The sequence below is a fragment of the Centruroides sculpturatus genome, unplaced genomic scaffold (genome assembly GCF_000671375.1).
Source record: "Centruroides sculpturatus isolate CEXI.00-Female unplaced genomic scaffold, Cexi_2.0 scaffold669, whole genome shotgun sequence".
NCBI lineage: Eukaryota > Metazoa > Arthropoda > Arachnida > Scorpiones > Buthidae > Centruroides > Centruroides sculpturatus.
In genome coordinates, this window is record NW_019384872.1 from 363431 (window position 1) to 387341 (window position 23911).

General features: G+C 29.0%; 1 protein-coding gene across 1 annotated transcript in view; it reads right to left on the reverse strand.

Annotated features, from left to right (window-relative positions):
- The window catches only part of LOC111630906 (tRNA pseudouridine(38/39) synthase-like), a 33101-nt gene extending 11871 nt beyond the window's left edge, over positions 1-21230 (reverse strand). Inside the window, exons 1-11 of the mRNA XM_023375066.1 lie at positions 21109-21230; positions 20910-21022; positions 18762-18963; positions 18580-18679; positions 16482-16572; positions 10250-10310; positions 10019-10152; positions 8696-8816; positions 8558-8621; positions 6193-6310; positions 2155-2288 (exon numbers count right to left, since the gene is read on the reverse strand). Of these exons, the coding sequence (XP_023230834.1) occupies positions 2155-2288; positions 6193-6310; positions 8558-8621; positions 8696-8816; positions 10019-10152; positions 10250-10310; positions 16482-16572; positions 18580-18679; positions 18762-18963; positions 20910-21022; positions 21109-21204 (1234 nt within the window). The 5' untranslated portion in view covers positions 21205-21230. The remainder of the gene's footprint in view (positions 1-2154; positions 2289-6192; positions 6311-8557; positions 8622-8695; positions 8817-10018; positions 10153-10249; positions 10311-16481; positions 16573-18579; positions 18680-18761; positions 18964-20909; positions 21023-21108) is intronic.
- Positions 21231-23911: the final 2681 nt, after the last annotated feature.

The following is a 23911-nucleotide window of genomic DNA, read 5'->3' on the forward strand; positions in this document are numbered from 1 at the left end:
CAGCGATTGTCAGAAGTGTGATATTCCCCATTTATATATATATATTTTTAATCCTTTATAATTTTAATTATTTAATTGCTCCTTCCTCTCTTCCTTGGCATGCTGTGAAATTTCTGATAGTTGGATAATAAACCGTTTTATTGTAATTTGTCTTTTTAAATTATTTTGAGTCGATATTAAAATTTGGAAAAGGGGATCCCTAGATCGATAAAATAGGCAAATTTTCTCCTACAACTTTGGCTGTTGTTCGGGATACAGTTAAGGTTTTAACAAAGTTCGAGCAAATACATAATTAGCAAAAAAAAAAAAAAAATTGAAATAAAGTGATTAAACAAAAATTATTACAAATATCGTAAATAACAGTTCACAATGCATATATAGAGATATTTTTTGGAGGTGGGAAATGGTCTTCACAATTTGAAATCAATCGAACACATAGTAAAATGCTCGTATAATGCGTGCCATCTATCGTAGGATAAATGTACTATGCCAGAAACCTTCGCGGGAGTGTATTAAAAAAGTTTGCAAAGTTTCATGGCAATCGTACTATGCCAGAAACCTTCAAAGGAGTATATTAAACAACTTCCCAAAGTTTCACGGCAATCGGATAAATGGTGTGGTAATGCATGAAGGACAGACACATATACATTCATTTTTATATATATAGATTAAACAGTGTATTGTACAATACACAGGGCCGTGCGGTAGATTTTCTCAGTATGATGCAAGTCTTCGAAATGCTGCTTATGCCACCCCATTACGGTGCTGCCTGATGTGGTCACATCTCTCCATCATAGCACAGCACGGCCCTGACAATACAAGCATATATTCTGTAGTGTAAAGCAAGTTCATTGCAATAAATTCATTAATCTAAACATCGCTGTAAATCATACAAGGAAACTTTCATGGAAAATAAAAATATCATTACAATTTAGTATAAAAGTTTGTTTTTTTACTATCAGTGACTTTTCTATTTTGTGATCTCAGAGCAAAAGTGATCCAAATTCAATTTTTGGTGTTATAGTCTTAGCATGTGACGCTTAAAAACAACTACTTTATCTAATGCAATACAGATCCAAGTCAAATTTGTTGTTACATCATAGGCAAAAAAAAAAAACAAAAAAAAACATGGGAAATATTGTGTAACAGTTTTTGTTAATTATCTCATAATTAGAATTTACTGACAAGGATCATTCTTGCTCTGAGGTCATCTTTTAACAAATTTTCTGTAATGAATTATTTATATTTTCAACTATGGAGATGCAACTGTATATATATTCAAGAAATTTTTTATGTTAATAAAGTCATAGAAAATGTATAATGCCTAAAGCAGGTCATGAGATGTGTATATTAATATAAAGTTATAAATTTTATTTTTAGTATTTGTTTTGTTTTCTGAAACCGTGTTTCCATATTTATTGACTATTCAACACAAGACTGTGTTATTAATTAAACACTTGGCGTTTTTCCTCTTTATTCAGTTGATACGAGTACTTTTACATGTTTCGGGCGCTTGGCCCCTCATCAGTCAACATTAAACATGCAATGTATGCAATGACACTTATACAGCATAAGTTCTTGTTATCCTCCCAGTAAGGAGAATGAAACTTGTGCTGTATAAGTGTCATTGCATACATTGCATGTTTAATGTTGACTGATGAGGGGCCAAGCGCCCGAAACGTGTAAAAGTACCCGTATCAACTGAATAAAGAGGAAAAATGCCAAGTGTTTAATTAATAACACAGTCTTGTGTTCAATAATCAATATTTTTAGTATTTTAAATTTGCAATAGATTAAATATTTTTTAAAGAATATTTTTAAAAAATATAGTATTTATTAATAAAGTTTTTAAAATCATATTTTAATTATTTATTTTACATTTTTAATAAAAAAAATTTTAAAAAATTTTGTAACATATGATAAACTCAAAACAGTTTAAAAAATTTCAATTTCTAAATCCTAAACATTTCTATTTTAGATAATAAATATTTAATTTGTTGCAAATAGTTAAATATAATTATTTAATTAATATTACAAAAACATTATTAATACTCATTAATTTATGTACGGTACAATGAACTGAATGAATACACAACTAATTTTTGACAGATATAAACATTTTTATGGAAAATAGAACATAGTAAATATATTTACCTTCAAAATTTCTTTTCAATAATGGTGTATAAGTTTTTGATGATGTTCCTGATATTAAAGATCCAGTATTAAATTCAACATGCATATTTAATTTACTTTCTAATGATTCTATCATTCTTTTAACAATAGTACTCCTGAAAAAATTATTTATTATATATATAAATAAATGCTTTCACAGAGATTTGTGATAATGTTATAATAAATATTATAAAATATATTTAAGTAATAAATCAATCACATTTATCAACTAGGCAAAATTGATTGAAATAAAATTTTATTCATTCTTTTCTAAACTGTTAGTTTTATAATTTATCTTTTTATAATTGTCTTTATCAGTGCTTTTTAATCTTTTATCTTTTTCTGATCTCCATTACGATACATGTGAAAGATCCCCTAGCAATTTTGAAAAAAGATGCAAAATTGGAATTATGGTTTAAATGACAAGCTGAAATAAAACATCAACGTTTAAAATATTTTTATATGTAAATAACTTCATAAATCCAATTTTTGATTAAAGCCAGATGATCTGTCAAATTATCAGGCTATAATTAGGCAGATCATCTGGCTTTAATACGTTTTTATAATTTCAATGGTTTCATGGTTTTATTTTGTGAGTATGTTGTTACAAAATTTTGTCATTTTGTTATATAATATACTGTATACTGTATTTGTTTTATGTTCTAAACTAATACATGTAAATTCTATTGAAAAATGGCTATTATTGTATTCATGAAATGTCATCTTTTATTTACCAACAGCATTACTTTCTGTTACGGTCATTGTGAGAGTACAGAGCTGTCATTTCAATATTTGTAAAAAAGTTAAACTAATCTTGTTAGATGTATTAAATACTTGGCTTGGATGTCACGCCAACAGTTAACTAAATCAAAAACTTCAGACTAGGAGGCGTTAAAGAGAATTAAAATATTTCTTTTAATTCTCTTTAATGCCCCCTATTCTGAAGTTTTTGGTACAGTTAAACTAAGCCAGAGATTGCAAATTTAAACAGGAAAGTTCATAAGATTTAACTCTGATAACACTTAACACTTTCTTTCCAACTGACACATCTTCCTGGAATGAATACTCACTCACCCAGAGAAGTTTGGCAAAAAAATATTGGATTGGATAATAATATTGCTCCCTACCCAATTTTATCAAATTTGGACAAACCCAGATGTGTGGGAAAAAGGGACCGAAAAAAAAAGGAAGGTGAGAGAAGGTCAGATAATTTGAGTCTGGTTATTGTTTATTTGCTGAATCTGTTCTACCACTGCCCTGTGCAAGAAATCCCTGCCACTTCAGCTCCCCAAATTGTTCCAGAAATGTCACATCCCCTGCCAAGGAAAATCAATCTACAGCGTGTTACAAAGACTCTCTTGCATGAAAAAAAGGAACTTACCATTTCAGATGCCCTCTCTCATGAAATTTGATTGAAGAAAATTATCCATGTGTGATTTGATTGTAACCTCTCTCTTTTGGAATTAGGTGCATTGGGATAGGTTTAATTGTTCTTTAATAGTTTATGGTTGTATTTGTCAATAGTTGAAGTTTAAATAAATCTTTGCTGTTTTAATGTTAGATTAGTATCAGAGTGAATCATTTCTGGGCTACTGAGGAAATTGAGAGACACTCAATTTCTTTCTCTGTGTTCTTATCTTGAGTCTGCATACACATCCATTTGCAGTAGGCAGACTTGGGTTATGCTGCACAAATAGTTCCTGTGGGCCATAATCCGCAGATGAGTCAGATCCTAACCTGGGGGCACTGTTAATGCCTGTCACATCATTGAATCTTCATCAATATTTTCTGTATTTTTGGGCTGCAATTTGAAAAAATTGTAAACCTATAAATTCCCACTGTCATCCATCTGTCTTTCCTTAATCTTGAGAACAGAATTAGATATATGAAATCCAAGACCAAATATGGAAAGCTTAAAGGCAGGAGGCCTGATTAACTGTATCTGATGCAAACTGGAAGTCACGTTATTTCAATTAAAAAATTTTCCCCTGTAAGGTGTTAAGATGATGGCATGACTCTGTTGCTAACAAGAAAAGTATGACGTACAGGGGCAAGACACTATTAATTTGAGGTGGAGTGAATATATTTTTAAATTAAATAAATTTAAAAAATATGATTTAAAATTTCAGCCTGGCATTGTGATGATGTCACAATAAATAATTGCTCATTATGTTTAAGATTTAGCAAGCAATCTGTTTTCCAAATGTGAATGACCTCCTGTATGAACAATCTCTTCCCCCATTCCTCTCCTCCTCCTCCCCCTTCTTCTTCGGGCTATATGTATTGATAAGGCCGTCTCTTTCACAACTGTCAACTGTATGAACAATCAAATACAGTAAAACCTGTCCTATGGCGACCACCCACGGTTCCTTCAAAAAGTGGTCTTTTAGACAGGTGGTCGTCCAATACAGGTGGTGCTGTAATACTGTATTTCCATACATATTTTGCGCACTTTTTAGCCATTTCTACTAAGCAAAACTCAAGGCGAGCAAAAATAAGCAAATTTTTTCAACAATAGGGCTATATTGGTATTGTATTTTATTCTTATCGGATACCCGATTTACAGGAGTCGTCATGATATTATAAGACAGATTTAATACCAATATTTTAAAGATTAATACAATACTCACATTTTCTTGATTATAATGCACACTTTCTTTTTTCCGATTTAATTAATTCGACTTGGTTCTTTTCATTCGCTTCTCAGTTACGTGTATTATGTCATCAATATAAAACCGCGTCCTATCTTTCTATCACTTTGCTTTTTGTTAGTTTAATCTTATTTTAACTTTAAAAATACTGTATTTTTTTAATATTTAATATTTTCTTAATTAATTAAGTACAATAAGAAAAATTATTAATTAATAATAAAACAATATTATTATTTTTTCTCATCATACGATTTCATTACAATCGCGGAATCGAAAAAGGAAGTAAAACTGATTTTTGCATTAATGCGTTTATTGTTTTTTGAATATTTTGCATGCGAAACTTACGTGGATATTATTTTTCTAAAAATATCGTGGAAATAAGGTAGGTTGATACAGAAACTATTTATCGCACATGTACTGTATATGAGCTTCAAAATAAATAAATAAAAATAGATTTTATCAAATGATGAGATCAGCCGATTAATTAATTGTATCGTGTACAATATTTTACACCCCCAAGGAAAATACTGTAGGTCTAGGGTAAAATAAATTTTGTTTTCCCACAGTTAAACTTCGCCGCTAATTGCTGTTGTGATAACTTTAATACAATCTTCTAACGACAGCACTTTGCATTTTGGACATTTTCCAACAAATTGAAACGAATTTCCTTTGTTGCTAGACTAATTTATTAACCCTTGTACCTAATTTCAAGGGTGAGAGAAGTGCTCGGGATGGGTTCGAATGAGAGTTTAGACTAATTCATTATATTAGTAGGTGGAAACGTTGTTGAGATGGGTTCTTACAATAGTTTAGACCAGATACATTCGCAAAAGTGGCCATTTATTACAGGTGTTGTATGTTGTTTCGGACCAAAAATCGATGCCCGTGGTCGCGTTACATAGGTGGTCATTTAATACAGGTAACTTATACGAAGACTCTATGGATAAACTATTCCGTGCCAGAAATTTTTGCCCATTTTGACAGGTGTCCGTCAAATGCAGGTGGTCGGCTAAGCAGTTTTCACTGTATATGAATATGAATATGAATATGCATATGCCTATATACAAATAAACAATAAAACAAGGGAATCTTTTAAATTAATTTAAGTACACTTTGATTTCTGAACATTATGGTATTAATGGAGATGCATACTCCTTACAAGCTGTGAGTCTATATTAAAATTGCAGGCATGTTTATTTGTTTATTTATTATTTAATTTTAGTAAGATTGGCAAAAAATTTTAAGGCATTTGCAGATCCTGAATAAGTCTACATAGAACTGCAGAACTCAAATTAAGAATCAATAGTCCACATCATTGCACAATATTAACTTTTATATTTTAATTTAATGCATACAATAAAAAACTTACTTAATTGTATGCTCTGTCCAAGATTTCTGTAGACGAAAAATTATTTTCTCTATATTTTCTTTATCATACTGCCAGTTAACATCTCCAAATTCACAATCAAAGAAGACTAGTGGAATGTCTATAAAACACAAAATTACATATATTGATATAGCACATTAAGAAACTCTCAAATTGCTATATTTGAATTTTTTTTAATTATAATAAAAATAGTATTTTTAACACAGTGATCAAAAAATTCTTATTTTTGTCATTATGTTAAATGAATTTATGCATTTCTTCAGTATAGAATTTCTATCACTGCTGTTTTAACCAACAATGATTGTATGTTTTTCTTGTCATTAGATGTGAAGCATCTGTTCAAGTGATCACATTCAAATGTTGAACAAGGTGAAAATTATTGGAACATTTATAGGTTCTTAATCAACCAAACTTTACAGATGTGAGATCAGGGTTGTTAGGACTCCGCACACTTGTCTAAGATGGCTTTATTATTTACTTAATTTAAAGAAGACTGTGAGATCGTGAAATCTCTGTCTATGTCAGGTCATGACACCAGTTAGGATAAATAACAGTTGCATCCTAACTTGCAAATTACTATGATTGGTTTATCTTTAACCTGAATCTGAGTGGCAAATTTGGGTGGATGATATTAAATACGGAGGGTCATGTTGTATCGTTGAGTAGAGGAGGAGACATGTTGGCGCACGAAATAAGCTAAATATTTATTTATACATATTCTGGATTAAAGATACAAAGTATATATATATATACACTGTATATCTAAAATCATATATATATATTGTATCTCTAATCTTTATATATATATAGAATATTGAGTATACAATAAAACTGTACAATAAATGCTACATATACATAAACCTCAACTGCTACAAATCTGATTATTGGCTAAGACCTTAGGCTATGGCGCTGAATGAGAGAGCTTATGTAGATAAGTATACCACTTGTTGAGAATCTTTTCTTCTATTTCTCGGGAGTTGCATATTTTTTGATTTAGAGACAAGCTACCTCTATGGGCTAGGAACTTCTTAACTGAGACCACGATGAGTTGTCTATTAGCAGGACTAGGCAAGATGGCTATTAGACTATAAAAGCCCAGAGTGAAGGTAATGTCCACCTTATATAGAAAAATTGATGGCCAATTGGGTTTGCTCCCGAAGCAATCATCTTCTGACTAACTTTCAATTTCTCAGGAACTTCAACATTTCACTGCAACTTCCTCTGAATATAATTCGATAAAACGTCATCGGACAGCCGAACTACTTTCCGCCATCCAGCGCCACACTATGAAGAGTTTAGGTGGGTAAATTGAGTTTACTATCATCTGTACAGTATTATATATAAATTATGTATAAATCAGGTACTGTACATATAATTATGTATTAACTTAATTTATTGTAACTTTATTATAATTATATATATACTTTCCGCCGNGTGGGTAAATTGAGTTTACTATCATCTGTACAGTATTATATATAAATTATGTATAAATCAGGTACTGTACATATAATTATGTATTAACTTAATTTATTGTAACTTTATTATAATTATATATATACTTTCCACCGTCCAGCACCACAGCACTACGGAGAGTTTAGGCGAGTAAGTTGAGTTTACTATAGTCTGTACAGTATGTAAATTAGGTATCGTAAGTCTAATACAACACTAATTTTATACATTTCTTGTGAAAGAAACATTTCTTATTCAATGGCCATAAAAATTACTTATATTAATGACGTCTCCAAAGTTCAATGAAGTTTTTGCAGAAAAATAACTTATCAGAAATCGCGGCCGCCGTTTGGTGCGCTGTTCCACGACGAAAACAAGCTTAAGCAATGGTGACGTCAAACAGTGCACACTCAGTAAGTAATCCTACAATTTTTTGTTTATAGCATAGTTTATACGGATTGTTCCCAAAAAATTATACTTGTTTTGGAAATTTTAAGTCGAATTAGTCTAGGAATCGAATTTTATGGAAGAAAACCTTTCAAACAGCCGTAGTACGTACAGTGCATACGTGCTGGGCTGTGATTGGCAAGGACTCGTACAAAATCGATTCATAAAGAACGGAATGTATCTACCGTGTTATAGGGGGGTCGACTGTATTTTAGATTATTAATAAGATTTTAATGATACATTTATAAAATAAATCATTAAACAAGTTATCACTTTAAAAATAAATTTATTTTTGTGAATGTTTATTATTTTTTATTATTAAGGAAAAGTTTTTATTTAATTTAACCAAAAATAAAAACTAGAAGTAAACTGTTTTTTAAAGTTTTTCATATTATTAGTTCATTAAAATGATTTTTTAGCATTCATTTAAAATAGAATTTTTTTTATTTACCTATTGCCATGGCATATTGAGGTTTTCTAGGATATTTTTCAACATCCAAAAGTTCTTTAACTATCTGAAAATATTTAATTAAATAGTTTACATATATAAAAAGAATGCAATATAACATCATTAAATGAATGAAATTACCTGTGGTGCTTCTTTGCCTTGACCAACTAAAAATAAAACTGCTGCCATATAACGAATCTGATGCCACAAGAAAGCATATCCTTTAACAGTTAATTCATAAACTTGATAACTTCCTTCAGAACTATTAATTAATAGGTTAATAAAATTATTATAAAAATTCTGAAAGTACACATTATAATAAAGTTTTAAATTATACTCTGTACTTTAAATTCTTCTGAGATACAGACTAAAAAAATTAAAATACATTAATTTAACATATCAATTACTCATTAAATTAGCCTTGTTATAAACATTTCGGAACAAACACTTTGACTTCATATTTTCACAAGTGAAAATTTTGAATTCATAAAATCTTTTTCTTCTTCAATTGATTTCAATAGTAATCATCTATATCAAGACAAACTTCACATTCAATTCTTATTAATATAACTTATACATTCAATTCTTGTTGTTTAGATATTTAAAAAAATAATGACAGACTTTCAACAAAAATCAAAGACTGTTGTTAAGAGTAACATACGATTGTTTGAGAGAATGAATCACATAGAAACACACAACAAAGATAGATATATGGCTTTATTAATTCTGGAGGATATGCATTTTGGGCAATATGTTCCTCATTGACCCTCTTTACAGAGTTCCCACTCAAATTTTTATTTTAAGTTCCATGACTTTCCCTGACCGACTTTGTACAAATTCCCTGACCCTCACATCCTTTATAGTATGGCATATTGACAAAATAAAACAGCTTTTGACTTATTATGCACATTGCTATTGCTTCTCAACTTTTTAATTATTTATTTTTTCTAATTAACAGTTATATATTTTTTATAATTGTCAAATTATTAAAACTAAAAATAAAATGTTTTATTAAATTAAAGTAGTTTATTCTGTTATTAATCTATAACCATAAATATACATGAATTTGACAAAAATAAAACAGCAATTATTTATTTATTATTCATTAACAAATCCTGTATAATACATGTTCAAAAGTATATATTTATTAAATTTATCCCTTAATAATTTTCTTAAATTTTATAAAATATTAATAAAATCGGAAATTATTTTGTTTTGCAATGAACTTGGTACCAATATTTTAGGGATGAATTCTAGCATCAAAAATAAGTCTAAAATTCTCTATAAAAATTTTTCTTTATTTTTGAGATATCAAAAGTTTATTTCTTAATCAATATCAGCTGAATTAATATAAAAATATATTTTATACAATATTCATATTAATATCATAAACTAAAATTTCTTAAAAATATCTTTAAAATTATTTACAAATAATTTAAAATCAATAAAATTATAATTACTAACCTTGATCCAATTGGAGAAATACTAACATCAAGAATAGTTCTCTTGTAATTAGTAATGAAATTTTTTATATTCATTTTGCATATGTTTCTAAAATCATGTTCTCCAATAAAATATTTTGATGCTTCTTCCATAGCCTATAATAGAGTTAAGGCTTATAAATTATTCTTACAAATTAATTGACATGGTTAAGGTACAATTTACTTAAAAATTTATATTTTTCATTAAACCAACCTTTATATCAAGATTTCCTTTAATAAAATAATATTTGTAAGTTCTTGAACTGCAATCAAATCTATATAAAATATTATTATTTATATAAATAAACACATAATTTAAAATTTAAAATGATTATTTAAGATTACAAATAAAAAATATATAAACAGGATCTTTCTACCTAAGAAATTATGGATGAATGATTCATTTACAAAACATTCTACTTTATATCATTAACTAGTATTAACTAGTATTCAAATAACCTCTTTATTGCAAATACATATTTCCAATTACATAAACTAAGACTATATACATGATGGAAATTATAAAAATCAGATTGATTATATAATAGGTAGCAAGAGATGGAGGAATGCAATCAAATCAGCATGTACCAGACCGGGTGCTGACTGTGGGACTGATCATGAACTCCTTATATCAAAAATATCATTCCATTTGAAAGCTAAGAAAAAAGGAAGTGAATTAATGGGATGTTATGGGACGTTATGCTACAGATATCACCCCATCTTACATCTCAGAAATAAAAAAAGGTCTCAAAACAATTAATACATCAGGAAAGGAACCTGATGAAGTATGGGAGTCTTTAAAAAACACCATTAAACATACTGCTGATAAATGCATAGGAAAGAAGAAGAAGGAAAATAAGAAAATGCCTTGGCTGTCACAAAAATCTTTAGAAATTGCAAACACTCGGAGACAAATGAAAATTATAGGAGATCGTCAAACAATTAAAAAATTAACTGCAGAGTTCCAAAGACAGGCTAGGAAGGATAAAGAAGAATATTTTAATAATAAATGCAAAGAAGTTGAATTAAATAATGCAAAAGGACGTACAAGGGATCTCTTCAAAACAATTAAAGAGGTCGTTGGAAAATTTACCCCTAGGCTTGGTATTTTAAAGAACACACATGGAAAAGATCTAATGGAAGAAAGTGAAATAAAGAGAAGATGGAAAGAATATACAGAACAGCTTTATAAAGCAGATAATAATATAGAAGAAATAATTGAAGGAAGACATTTTACTTTGGAACCATCAATTTTGAAGGAAGAAGTGGAATGGGCAATCAACCAAATTTCAATTGGGAAAGCAGCAGGAACTGACGGAATTCCAGTGGAACTGCTCAAAGCAGCTGGAGAGGAAGGAATTAGAATACTAACAAAGCTATGCCAACAAATATGGGAAAAGAAGGTTTGGCCAAAGGAGTGGAAGCAATCCATTTTTATACCAATCCCAAAAAATGGCAATGCAAGAGAATGTTCCAACTATAGAACAATCGCACTAATTCCCCATGCAAGTAAGATTCTGTTAAAAATAATACAGAAGAGAATTGAGCCATATTTAGAAAGAGAATTGCCACTGGAACAGGCTGGATTTAGAAAGGGAAGAGGAACTCGCGATCAAATTAGCAACATCAGATGGATTCTAGAAAAGGCAAAAGAGTACCAGAAGGACGCCTTCTTTTGTTTTATAGACTATAGTAAAGCCTTCGATTGTGTGGATCACTCCAAGTTATGGAAAGTACTCAGGAGCATGGGAATTCCTGAACACCTTATATCTTTATTGATGAGTCTTTACAATGAACAAGAAGCAAAAGTAAGAACTCTATACGGAGAAACTGAATGCTTTAAAATTGAGAAAGGGGTGCGACAAGGCTGCATTTTGTCTCCATATCTGTTTAACTTATATACTGAATATATCATGAGAATGGTTACTACAAATGAAGAGTCCATTGGTATCAAGATTGGAGGCGAAACTATTAATAATATAAGATATGCAGATGATACCACCCTTTTGACAGAAAGCAAAGCAGATTTAGAAAAAATTATCATAAGGGTAAAAGAAGAAAGTGCTAAATTTGGTTTGAAGCTAAATGTAAAGAAAACTAAAGTAATGTCAACTAAAGAGTTAAAAGATTTCATTGTGGATGGTGAAAGAATTGAAGTGGTAGAAAGTTACATACTTTTGGGCTCAAAGATAGAAAGGAATGGAAGTTGTGAAGGAGAAATCAGGAGGAGAATTAATCTTGGCAGAACAGCCATGGCAAATCTCACCAAGATAATGAAAGATAAAGACATTTCCATTCATACTAAGAAAAGAATTGTAGAAGCAATGGTTTTCCCTGTAACATTATATGGCTGTGAAAGCTGGACTCTAAGGAAAAAGGAAAGAAAAATGATAGATGCATTCGAATTATGGGTATGGAGAAGATTACTTAGAGTTCCATGGACAGAAAAGAAAACAAATATCTCAATTTTAGAAAAAATTAAGCCAAGCTTCTCCTTAGAGTCAAGAATCTTAAAACAAAAATTGACCTACTTTGGACATGTGATGCGTAAAGAAGTTTCCCTAGAGAAGACTATTATGCTGGGAAAAGTGGAAGGTAGAAGGAAGAGGGGAAGGCAACGGATAAGATGGATAGAAGAAATAGAAAAAGTCACAGAAATGAAGCTGGATGAGCTACGAGAGACAACAAGGGAAAGATCAAGATGGAGAAGACTTGTCCATGAAGTCACCAGGAGTCGACGACAACTCGATGGAACTTAACAACAAAAGTATTTTATTAAATAGTTATGATACAACTTTATGATTTTATGTATTATTGATTCTATGTGACAATAATACATTTATCACTTGAACATTCATACAGGAAAAAATTTAAAAATGCAATTGATAAAGAATAAAAAGTATGATATACATATTTTTCCATATTTCAGTTAAAACAAATTTTAAAAATTTCTTAGTTGAATCTATGATATATTTTGAAACTAAAAATTTTAATTAATTATTATTTTCATTTGATGCCTATTAATTTTATATTTTGTTTTCATTATATCTATCATTAATATTTATTTATTTATTTATTTTTGTTTACAATCCAGTTTAAGTATATATATATATATATATCCTTAAACTGGATTGTAAACAAAAATAAATAAATTTAACATAAAGGAAACTTTACGTTAAATTTATTTATTTTTGTTTACATAAAAAAGATTTAACATATATATTATATATATGCTGCAGATAATTGTAAAATTATTGAACAAAATATTGTAACTTATTACTAACTAATCTCAAACTTTCTGAAATTTTTCATATACAGATGTTTTAGGAATATATTAAGTAAATAATTTGCATGTTATATTTAATAAGTTTTATATGTAAAGAAGTTTAATTTAAAGAAATAAGTTTCCTTTACGTTAAATCTTTAAATACTGAAAACATGTATCTGTAAATAGAAATATATAAGCACCTTGCTCATCAAAAAATCTAAATTAAAAGAAACACATCTCTTAATTTAAGAGAATTTTCAATAAAACTGTGTACCTCTATATCTCTTAATTTCAATATATATTTAATTCTTAACATTATTGTATTTATTTTATTTAAATTATTTTTAAAACATTAAAAATATATTCTATTTATCTTAAAAACTCAAAAAATGTATTTATAATATTGACATACTAAATAAATTTATAGCAACAGAAATTTCAATTCCAATTTACTGATAAATCGTATAAGATATTCATTAATTAAAAAACTAATTTATCATTTTAAAAATTTTATAAAAAAAATTAAAGCACACTGGAAAAATAATGCCTTTATTCACAACATTCATAATTCTTTCAAAACTGTTATCTCTTAATATTCATAAAGAATGAAGTTTCTTAATATACATATATTAAATTCTAATAAGAAAATATTCTTATTATTAATACTGGAAATAAGAAGTTTCTGATCTTTTCACACAATTATTTTGACAATTTCCAATAATTAGTGTAAACCATTTTCAAAATCTGCAATACTGTTTTTAAGAGAGTTGTTGAAAAAGTGTTATATTTGTATTAATTCAAATATATATCATTAATATAAAAAAATATATTATCTTGACAAATGTTCACATATAGTTATACCCATAGATCAAATACTATTACTTATAGTAAATGTTTATTCTATTTTATCAGTTCAAATTATTTTAATTAATTTGAAGCAAAACAAATTATAAAATTGAAACTGAATATTAATAAAACTATTTTACAACAAAGACAGAATTAGATCAAATACTATTACTTATAGTAAATGTTTATTCTATTTTATCAGTTCAAATTATTTTAATTAATTTGAAGCAAAACAAATTATAAAATTGAAACTGAATATTAATAAAACTATTTTACAACAAAGACAGAATTAAACTAAAAATTATTAATAATTACAAGCATCTTCATTTAATTTAATCAAATTCTTCACATAAACAAACATAGAAAAACATTTAATCAATTAGAATGTCCATAATGTAAGAAATCTCAAGGCTCAACTCACATGTACCACTACAAAACCACATGTCAACCACAAAGTGATAGTTGCTTCTGAACAATAATAAATTAATATGAAAATGCAAAATAGAAACTCAGATGTTGAAGTTGTGTTCAATGACAGTTGCAATGCTAAGTCAGTATCACCCACAAAATTACCGCCATTGGTGGATGAATGCAACTCACTCAGTGCGACAAACTGACCGCATTCACCAGGTGCATGTGATGTCTGGTTATGTAAATGTTTGTAAATGCAAAAACTGGTTACTTAATCATATGCAATATTTAGCATGAAATAGAGATGGAGAGCAATCTTTTCAATATAGGGTTGTTTATAGCAGAAATTCAAAATTTACAATGTCTTTGGGACTATACAAGTGCTGCTTATAGCAACTGAATTGAAAAAGCAAATGCTTGGAAATACCTTTGCTCCAAATTTTATGAAAATTTCAAAAGAAAGAAAAAAAAAAAAAATGAGTGTGGTAAGTACAATTTATTCAACAATTCAACATTTAGCATTTTAGCAATTATTATACTGTAATTTGCCTTCAATAATTAGAAAATAATCAGCAAATTTATTTTGAACTGTGTTCAATAATCTGCCCACTTAGTAATCTACATTATTTTGAAATGGGATAAAATCTGATGCCATTAAAGTACCTTCTTAGTTCATACTTTCTCAACCAATGACAAGGTAGATGAAACTGGCCTTTGTTTTTATATTCTATAATCAGATGAACCAAAAAAATTTTGTTTTGACAATGCTGTTTTCTTTGATGTAATAAAAACCATAATATTGCTTCTTCAAAATTTATTTTGGTACCAAATTTTTATGGTGTGATTTGCTGCCATTGATACAGACCATTTGTGAACCACTAAAATGTGGTTTCTAGTGATTGTTTCCTGCAATATCTGACTGCAGCAAAACCACAAAATAAATGCAGAAAAGTGGTACATGTGCATTGAGCATTAGGCGTACAAGAACACTTGAAATATGACAAATGGTAACATTGTCACCCAATGAGACAAAAAAGAATACTCACACTGGATGACAAATAAATTGCACTGTAAACCTATTGTCTGATGTCAGTAATAGTACAGTACATTGCATGAATGTTTTTGGGCTCCTCCCGAGTCCTGCTTCAGATGAATCTTGTTTCATTGATAGAGTACAGACATTGGATTTTATTCATTTTTTTAAGAAACATTCACATTTTTATTTTTTTCTGATTGTGTTCTATCAATGAAACAAGGTGTCAGTGTACATTGCCTGAAAATGTTCGTGCAGTGTACATATTACTGACACCAAACAATAGGTTTATATTGTGATTTAATTGTAACCCAATCTATGAAGAATTGATGATAGTGGTAGGCATCTGTGATTAAAGTTGGTATTAACTAGAACACTTAACTGAATGATTTAAAATTGGTTCAATGTTAAATTTACATTGATTAGAATGTTGTTTTGCAAGTTTATGGCAAAATTTAAAACAGATTTTTCTTTAAAAATAAATTCTTTAAAACATAATTAAAATATTAATAAATTACACCGTTTCATATAATTATGATAAATTTTTATAAAAACTTTTTAATGCATTAATATTGTATGCAGAATTGAAAAGAAAAGGATGGAATTTTTTATTAATTTATTACATAAAAAGTTATGAAATTTTTTCTTTGAACAGAATCTGTAAATATTCAGAGAAAAAATATTCTAAAATAATACAGTTAAATTAATTATATTATCTTAATTGGTAAGTATCATATCTGTTTCAAATAAATAATTTAAAATATACTTTTTAAATTTTAATCAACTCATCAGGAGTTGACTAAAATTTATACAACACAAAAATAAAAATTAAAAATAGCTTCATAAATTTTCTTTAAAAAAACAAACGAAAAAATGAAATGAAATTACCTTGCATTTATATCACAGTTGATAGGAGCCCATGATATTATTTTGATATTTTTTGGTAAATTTTTATTTAACATTTTGCAATATGGCAGTTCTGTAATAAGAAACATATTAAAAATAAAAGTATATTTATTATTGTTTTATATTCATATCATTTAATTACAGTATAATTTAGATTATCCCATAAAATTAAATTCAGTTAAGATCAAAATTATTTTTTAATTCAAAAAATATTTTGTAACAATGTAATGGACTCATATTAATTGATGATTTTAATTCTGTTTATCCCAATTCATTAAGTTTTGACTTTATTTGTTACAATCAGTATACTCTACATTTTTATCTTTCTTTTTAAATCATTTTAATGACAATCATGACAATATCTTTCATAACGATTAAATAAATTATATTAAAGAATTAAATTAGCCATTTGAAAGCTATTTTTCTACATAGTCACCATTCTTTTCTAAATACTTTTTCCTAATGGGAGATGAGGGCAAAAATTTCTCCACTTAATGATTTCAACAAGTCCATTACTGCATCTTCATCATCATCTGAAAAGTGTAAACCACCAAGATGTTTCTTAAGAAGTCCAAAAAGGTAAAAATCACAGGGTGCTAAGTACAGACTATGTACAAGATGGTCTATTACTTTCCATCCATACTTTTTTAGCTAGTCTGAAGTCTGACATGCAGTATGGGGAGTTGCATTATCATGCAACAGGTGCATGTATCATCCTGAGCATAGTCCAGACTTACCATCTGATTTCTATCTTTTTGGACCTCTTATGAAAATTCTTGGTGGCTTATACTTCTCAGATGATGACAATATTTATTCATTTCCATGTATATATGAATAAATTATAATCAAATCCATAATGAGATCTTCACTCAGTCCGATTTTCATGTTTTATTTCGCCTATCACTCAAAACAATATTACTTGTATAGTATGAAATATTATTAGGACATCACATGACTTTGTTTTACCGTGATAGAATTGAAGTGGATCCGGAAGGAAAGAAGTGATCCCTACACCTGTTAGGCACAGAAGAGGCAATTCTTTTACAGTACCTGATAAATGCAGGACAGGTAAACTTTGCCCTTGCTGTCACAAAAGAGGCTATCCTCATATCTGCAGGCTCCCATGACCTGCAGGTATGAGAGCTAGCCACTGATGGTCAACTTCCTATGTTAAAGAAAGTTGACAGCATGTCCAATCAATGACAGAATTAATCATTCAGAAGTTAATGGTGCTGAGATTGCTTCATATCACTATATGAATCACTTTTTTTTTGTCCTGCTTGCACAGAAAAGATACTACAGTATTTCCATTTTTTGGTACATGCCACAGTTGAATTAATTATTTAATAAAAACTGCATTAATTGACATTCACATGATATAAATGGCATTCAAGAATTATTAATTATTACAAATATTAATTGAAACATAATATTTTGGAAATAATGGATAAAGCATTTGTTGTTAATCTTGATTGATTTGCTATATTTCATCCAGGCATTCCATTTATGTTTGAAAATGATATCATTCAAGAAACCTTCATTCATGCAAGACATTCTTCACATCTTGAAAAGTATGCCATGTACAGAACAGCACAACATATTCTCAAGTATGTTATTAATTGCACGACAAATTTTTGCTTTAATTAAGGGTTTCAATATTTTATGAACAAAGGGTGTGGTTTATGAAGATCATCCACAAAATATTGAAATTCTTAAGGGAAGAATTTGTCGTACAATTAATAATATACCCAAGAATATATTGCACCACTCTATACATGACATACTTCAAAGATGTGAAGAGTGTCTGTATATGAATGAAGATCATTTGAATGATGTCATCTTCAAACATAAATGGCAAACTGTGTTGTTTGAAATCTTGAATATGAAAATTTGCTAATAAATATTAAAAAGTTAATAACTATCTATTTATAATCATCTATTTTCCTGCCATACCCAGTATAAGCAATAATATAATATGAAAAAATGAAATATGAAATTTTGATAAATTCATTCTTTCAGTTCAGGAAGAATTTTAAATGAGACATTCTAACAAACAATACTATAAAATTACTTTATATACCTTCTTTAGCACAATTAGCTCTATTTACTGGATTATAATCACTTGGTGTAAATACACCTTCTCCTTCTAGTAAATTACTTCTTAAGTCAACAGAGATCACCTAAATAAAAATTATTTAATAATAATATACTTTGAATCATGAATGAAAATAAATATATTACGAATGCATTTTTGTCTGTTACCTGACTAAATGCAGATACACCAGAGTCAGTTCTACCACATCTATTGTAATTAGCTGTTTTAATCGATTCAATTAATTTTGTTGTTTGTAAGGTTTTAAACAGTTCACTTTCAATCGTATTTACACCTTCTTCTTGTCCTGCAAAACCATTATAATCCCAACCAAGATATAAAAATTTAAGCAAGACATGTCTTTTTTTATATCTGAAAAATATAGAAATTGAGCATACATTATTTTATAAAATAAAAATTCAATTATACGAAATAAATTCTAAAATATGATGTAAAAAATATAACTGATTATGAAATGAATTTTATTGTAATTTTCTAAAAATAAAGTATATACAAATATTTGAACCATGAAACTTTGTAATACTTTTTAAACTTAGCAAAATGATTATTTACTCTATTCATAAAATTATAAAAGAAATGTGACAGGTGAATTTCATCATTTATATTTCTACCCAAAAAATTTAAATACATCAGACTCCATTTATTGTAATCACAGATCTGTACTGTATATCAGTCATTTAATGTTTGGAAAATTAGCATGTCCCAAAACATATAACTTAGTAGTAATAATAATAGATTATTAAGCACCTAGATACACTACCATAAATATACTCAACAGTCAGTATTAGAAAATAATATACAGAAAATATATTATGTCAAAGCCATTATTACAGATGAAACAACTTATCACAATAGACAATGACATCACTTTCATTGACAAATGCAATAAAATTGCTTATATCATAGTTGTCTCCATTCCAAATTCCCACCAGCGGTCAAGCAGTCTTCGTTCCCTGAACACTGGAAGTTTGGTTGTGGGTTTGTGCTTCACTCGGACGGGCTAGCCATGTGGAGTTTTCCGGGTTTTCTCGACATCTGTAATGCCTAAATAGGGCCAGTTTTCCTTAAAAAAGATCTCCCAAAGACCTGCCTAGGGGAGAAGGCATCTCTCCTAGGCAGATTGCCCGAGTGTTGCATTGCCATAACTAAACAAAAACAAACAAACAAACAAACTCCATTCAAACACTCATTACATGAAAATGGCTCATTACACTGAAAAAAAAATCAACAAGTACATTCCACTTGCCCAAGATATAAGGCAATTGTGAAAAATGAATATGGTATTTATTGTGCCTAGTGTCCTCTTCCTCTCTTCCACTGGTATCATACCATATACAGTACACTAAACAAAAGTCTAGAAAATTAAACCTTAATAAAAACATATACAGAAAACTGCAATACTGAACATGTTACATTATTAGGAAGTTTCTAGACATGGACATATATACCAACAACGTTATTTGGGTAGCTATGCCTTGACCTCATCCAGCATAACACTTGACAGCAATATTAGCTGAATTTGACATTTGCAACATAATAATTATGATTAATATATCAAGTTTTACATTTTTTAATTGCTTTAGCAAGTACTATAGTTATAATGTTAGAGTCAACAAAATCAGAAGTTTTACTAATTGTAGACTTAATTAATTATGTTGTTTAATGTTATCAATTTTGAGTAGTCCTAAATTGATTACAATAAGTGGATTCCACTTTATAACTTTTCAAATACCAAAATTATCTCATCATTTAGCTATATATCAATACCTAAAATTCTAAGCTATAATAAAACATCATTTCAACCTGTGAAACACATATCCTTAAATGAAGGATATAAGTGTGTAAATAATTCCTATTCCTTCATTTAATTACACATAACATTATGTAATGTAATCATTTTGTTTTTTATTCTATACTTTGAATGGGAAAAATACTAGTAAATGCAGCTAAAAATGTTTATGATTTAATTAACAGCTGGATTAAACATTGCTGTTTATTCTACTTTAATCATCCAGTTTTAGTCTTCTGAAGTTTTAATGATATTTAATTACTATGCATTTTAACAATATTAAGATAACTATCAATTTACCAATCAGTAAAAGTAATAATTTACTGAAATTTGTAAACAACTTATTTCTAAAATGCTGGAAAAGTGTCAATTACATGTTGAAATATAAGGCATATGAAATATACAAACCAAATTATTGTTTATTTATAAATATTTTGAAGTAAATGCTAATTTAACTTCATATTAAATTTATCAGAAAGGCTAGATTTAATTAAAAAGTAATTATTACCTAGTAAAATCAAATGGTTTTTGCTTTTTTTCTTTTTCTCCCGACCGCTTAGCTATAGTATTCTTCAGTATTGTAACTTGCGTTTCTAACTGACGTATTCTATATATTAAATCCTAAATGTAAATATGAATTATTTTTTTACGTTCCTAATAATAAATAATATTGTAAATAAGTAGCAAAATTTATTTGTCGAATATACCTCTTTAGACAAATTTTCTAATTCAACATTAGACACAGAACTAACATTAGTGCACATTCTTAAAAATCTAGTAAAAATTGTCGAGATTGTTTTCATGAGTTCAAAACACGTGTTTAACAAAACACGTGACCGTACAAATGGCAACGCGTTGTAATTCATCTAATTGATACCAGGGAGCGGGCTAAATTTGTCAGATATAAACTTGAATGAATAAAAAAAAAACTACCAGAATTGCCAAATACTATTGAGAAAAAAAACAAATCGAATATAATAAATAATGAATTGGAATCAGTGCGATGTATTTCATATATCACAGGTTGGCTAGTTAAAAAACTTTGAGTAAGCATAAAGATTTTCCAAAAAAGTTATAAGTGATTGCACAAATTTTCTATTAAGTTACTAAGTGTTTTTATTTTTTAAAGATTAAGGTAGTGGAGAAAATGGACGTATTGAAAAATTAACTGTATATACAACGAATTGGATAAATACCTTATCTACATGCGAAAAAAATTTGTAGTAATTGTCTACCAAAAATGTTGTATTTGCATTATATTAGGAGTAGATTATTGGACTATTATTTGTCATATATTAATTAGAATTGGTTTACAGGATGTAGACATATTTTAAAAATTGTTTGGAATTATTCTTTAGTATGAGAACTTTTCATTTCCTTAAAACAACTAATGAAACAGAAACTGCAAAAACTTTGCAATTTCTTCCCGTCTGGATGTTAATCTGTAATACAAATCACCAAGAGTGGTATGGCATCTCTTGATTGTGGGTAGGTAAGGAAGCAGTGAATCTTTTGACCTCAAGATGGTTACTCTTTAATACAACATAAAGTTTACTTTTAAGGACTAACGGCTTTTTTTAACGGCTTACTTTTAAAGACAATAGCAGAAAACAACCATAATCTAATGCAGTGATTTCCAACTGGTGAGGCGCGCCTCACCAGCCTCACCAGTTGGACTATTTATGTACTATTCAGTACTATTCAGTGTATGACTGAGGAGTAAGTGTATGTGGATGAAAACGGAGAAACACAATGTGATAGCCCTACACAATCACATGATGTTTTTCCATCACTCTCTTAATTTGTTTTCTTCATCGCATAAATAACGTTCTTTGGGACTGTCACCATATATTTTACTTAATATCTATTAACTAAACTAAACCAATCGTCTTGATATTTAGAATGAACCGCTAATGGAAGAGAGACTATGCGAAGTGCATAATCTGCAGATCAAAGTGAACTCAATAATAGTAACGGATAAAGAAAAGAAAAGTGCAGCAATATGACATAAGTTATATCAAGAAAACATTTTTATAATTTACATTATTATAACTATTCAGAAGGAATAAATTCCTGGTTGTACAGTACACTATGTACAGATAAGACTACTATCCATTTTATTTGTGCAAAGTGCTGTAGGTAGGTAGTGCAATTGTATTTGTGCTTCATATTTTCAGTCAAACTTTACCGATATTATTTAATTTGTAATAAAAACAAATAAATACTAAATACAGAGCAATAAACATTTATTCGTCTGTTGGGGAGGCAACATTGCACGCAGGCCCCGATCGGGAAGGCATATTGTAGAAAAGGTCTAAATCTAAACCGCTGATCTAATGGAAACGGATCGGAAAGCTTATAAATTTAAATTATTTATTTATTTATTTAATCAGTCTTTCCGCTCCGTGAGCATTAAGAGGCTTTTTTTTTCCATACCTATCATGGGTTCGGCCAGGTCCACATGATGACGGGAGAGACAAAGTCTTCCAAAGTACGACTTTACCGCTTCGGCCATCCTGCTGCCAAAGCAGGATGGCCGAAGCTGCTCGTTCGACTGTACGTTCGTAAAGTCGAACGAGTTAAACGAGAATGACGTCATCGTTAGACTTTTCGACCGATTCATTTATAACTAAATGGCTGTTTCTAAAATCGAAGATATGAATGTTGCTAGTGCAGCCTTATCCGAACTACAGTAGATCCCCCTATAAGACGGGTTCCTATAATTACGATTTAGAAATCGTAATTATAGGAACCCGTCTTAAGACGGCAAAAAAATTGTGGCGGTATCCATAAACAACGTTAAAAAACTCTTGTAATTACGTAAAACGTCATCGGGCAGCCGAACTACTTTCCGCCATCCAATGCCACGCTACGGACAGTTTAGGCGGGTAAATTGAGTTTAGTATCGTCTGTACATATAATTATATATAAATTAGGTACTGTATATATAATTATATATTAACTTAACTTATTGTAACTTTATTATAATTATACTAGCAGACCCCACCACGCGTTGTTCTGGCTCAAAATGTATCTATTATAAATGTATAACACTTCCCCCATGAAGGGGAAATTTTTCGAAAAATTTCTTCTTAGTGTACATTCTCTTGACGTACCCTATTAAAACGCAATCAAAACGCAAAAACCCGCATCTAAAATAGTATAAATAGAAGCAGAGTTCTTTACCGTAAGCCTTAATCCTAACCATCTCCCTTCAGTGGGGGGAATTTCGACACGTATATTATATAAAAATACGTGCGTATTCGAATGCAGCGTTGTGTCAAAATTTCAAAGGAATCGGTAGGAACAAACGAACATTACATTTTTATTTATATAGATAGAAGATGATCTGCTTTAGTTCATTTTCACAGAAAAGCATAATGCCTCACAGAAAAGCAAACTTAGGGCGTCGTACTCGTAGCGCCATCTGTTGGACATAAAAGCCTTAACCTAGATTATATATTTTAATTTATATGAATGTTTAACGGAATAATATACAGCCTATGTCCA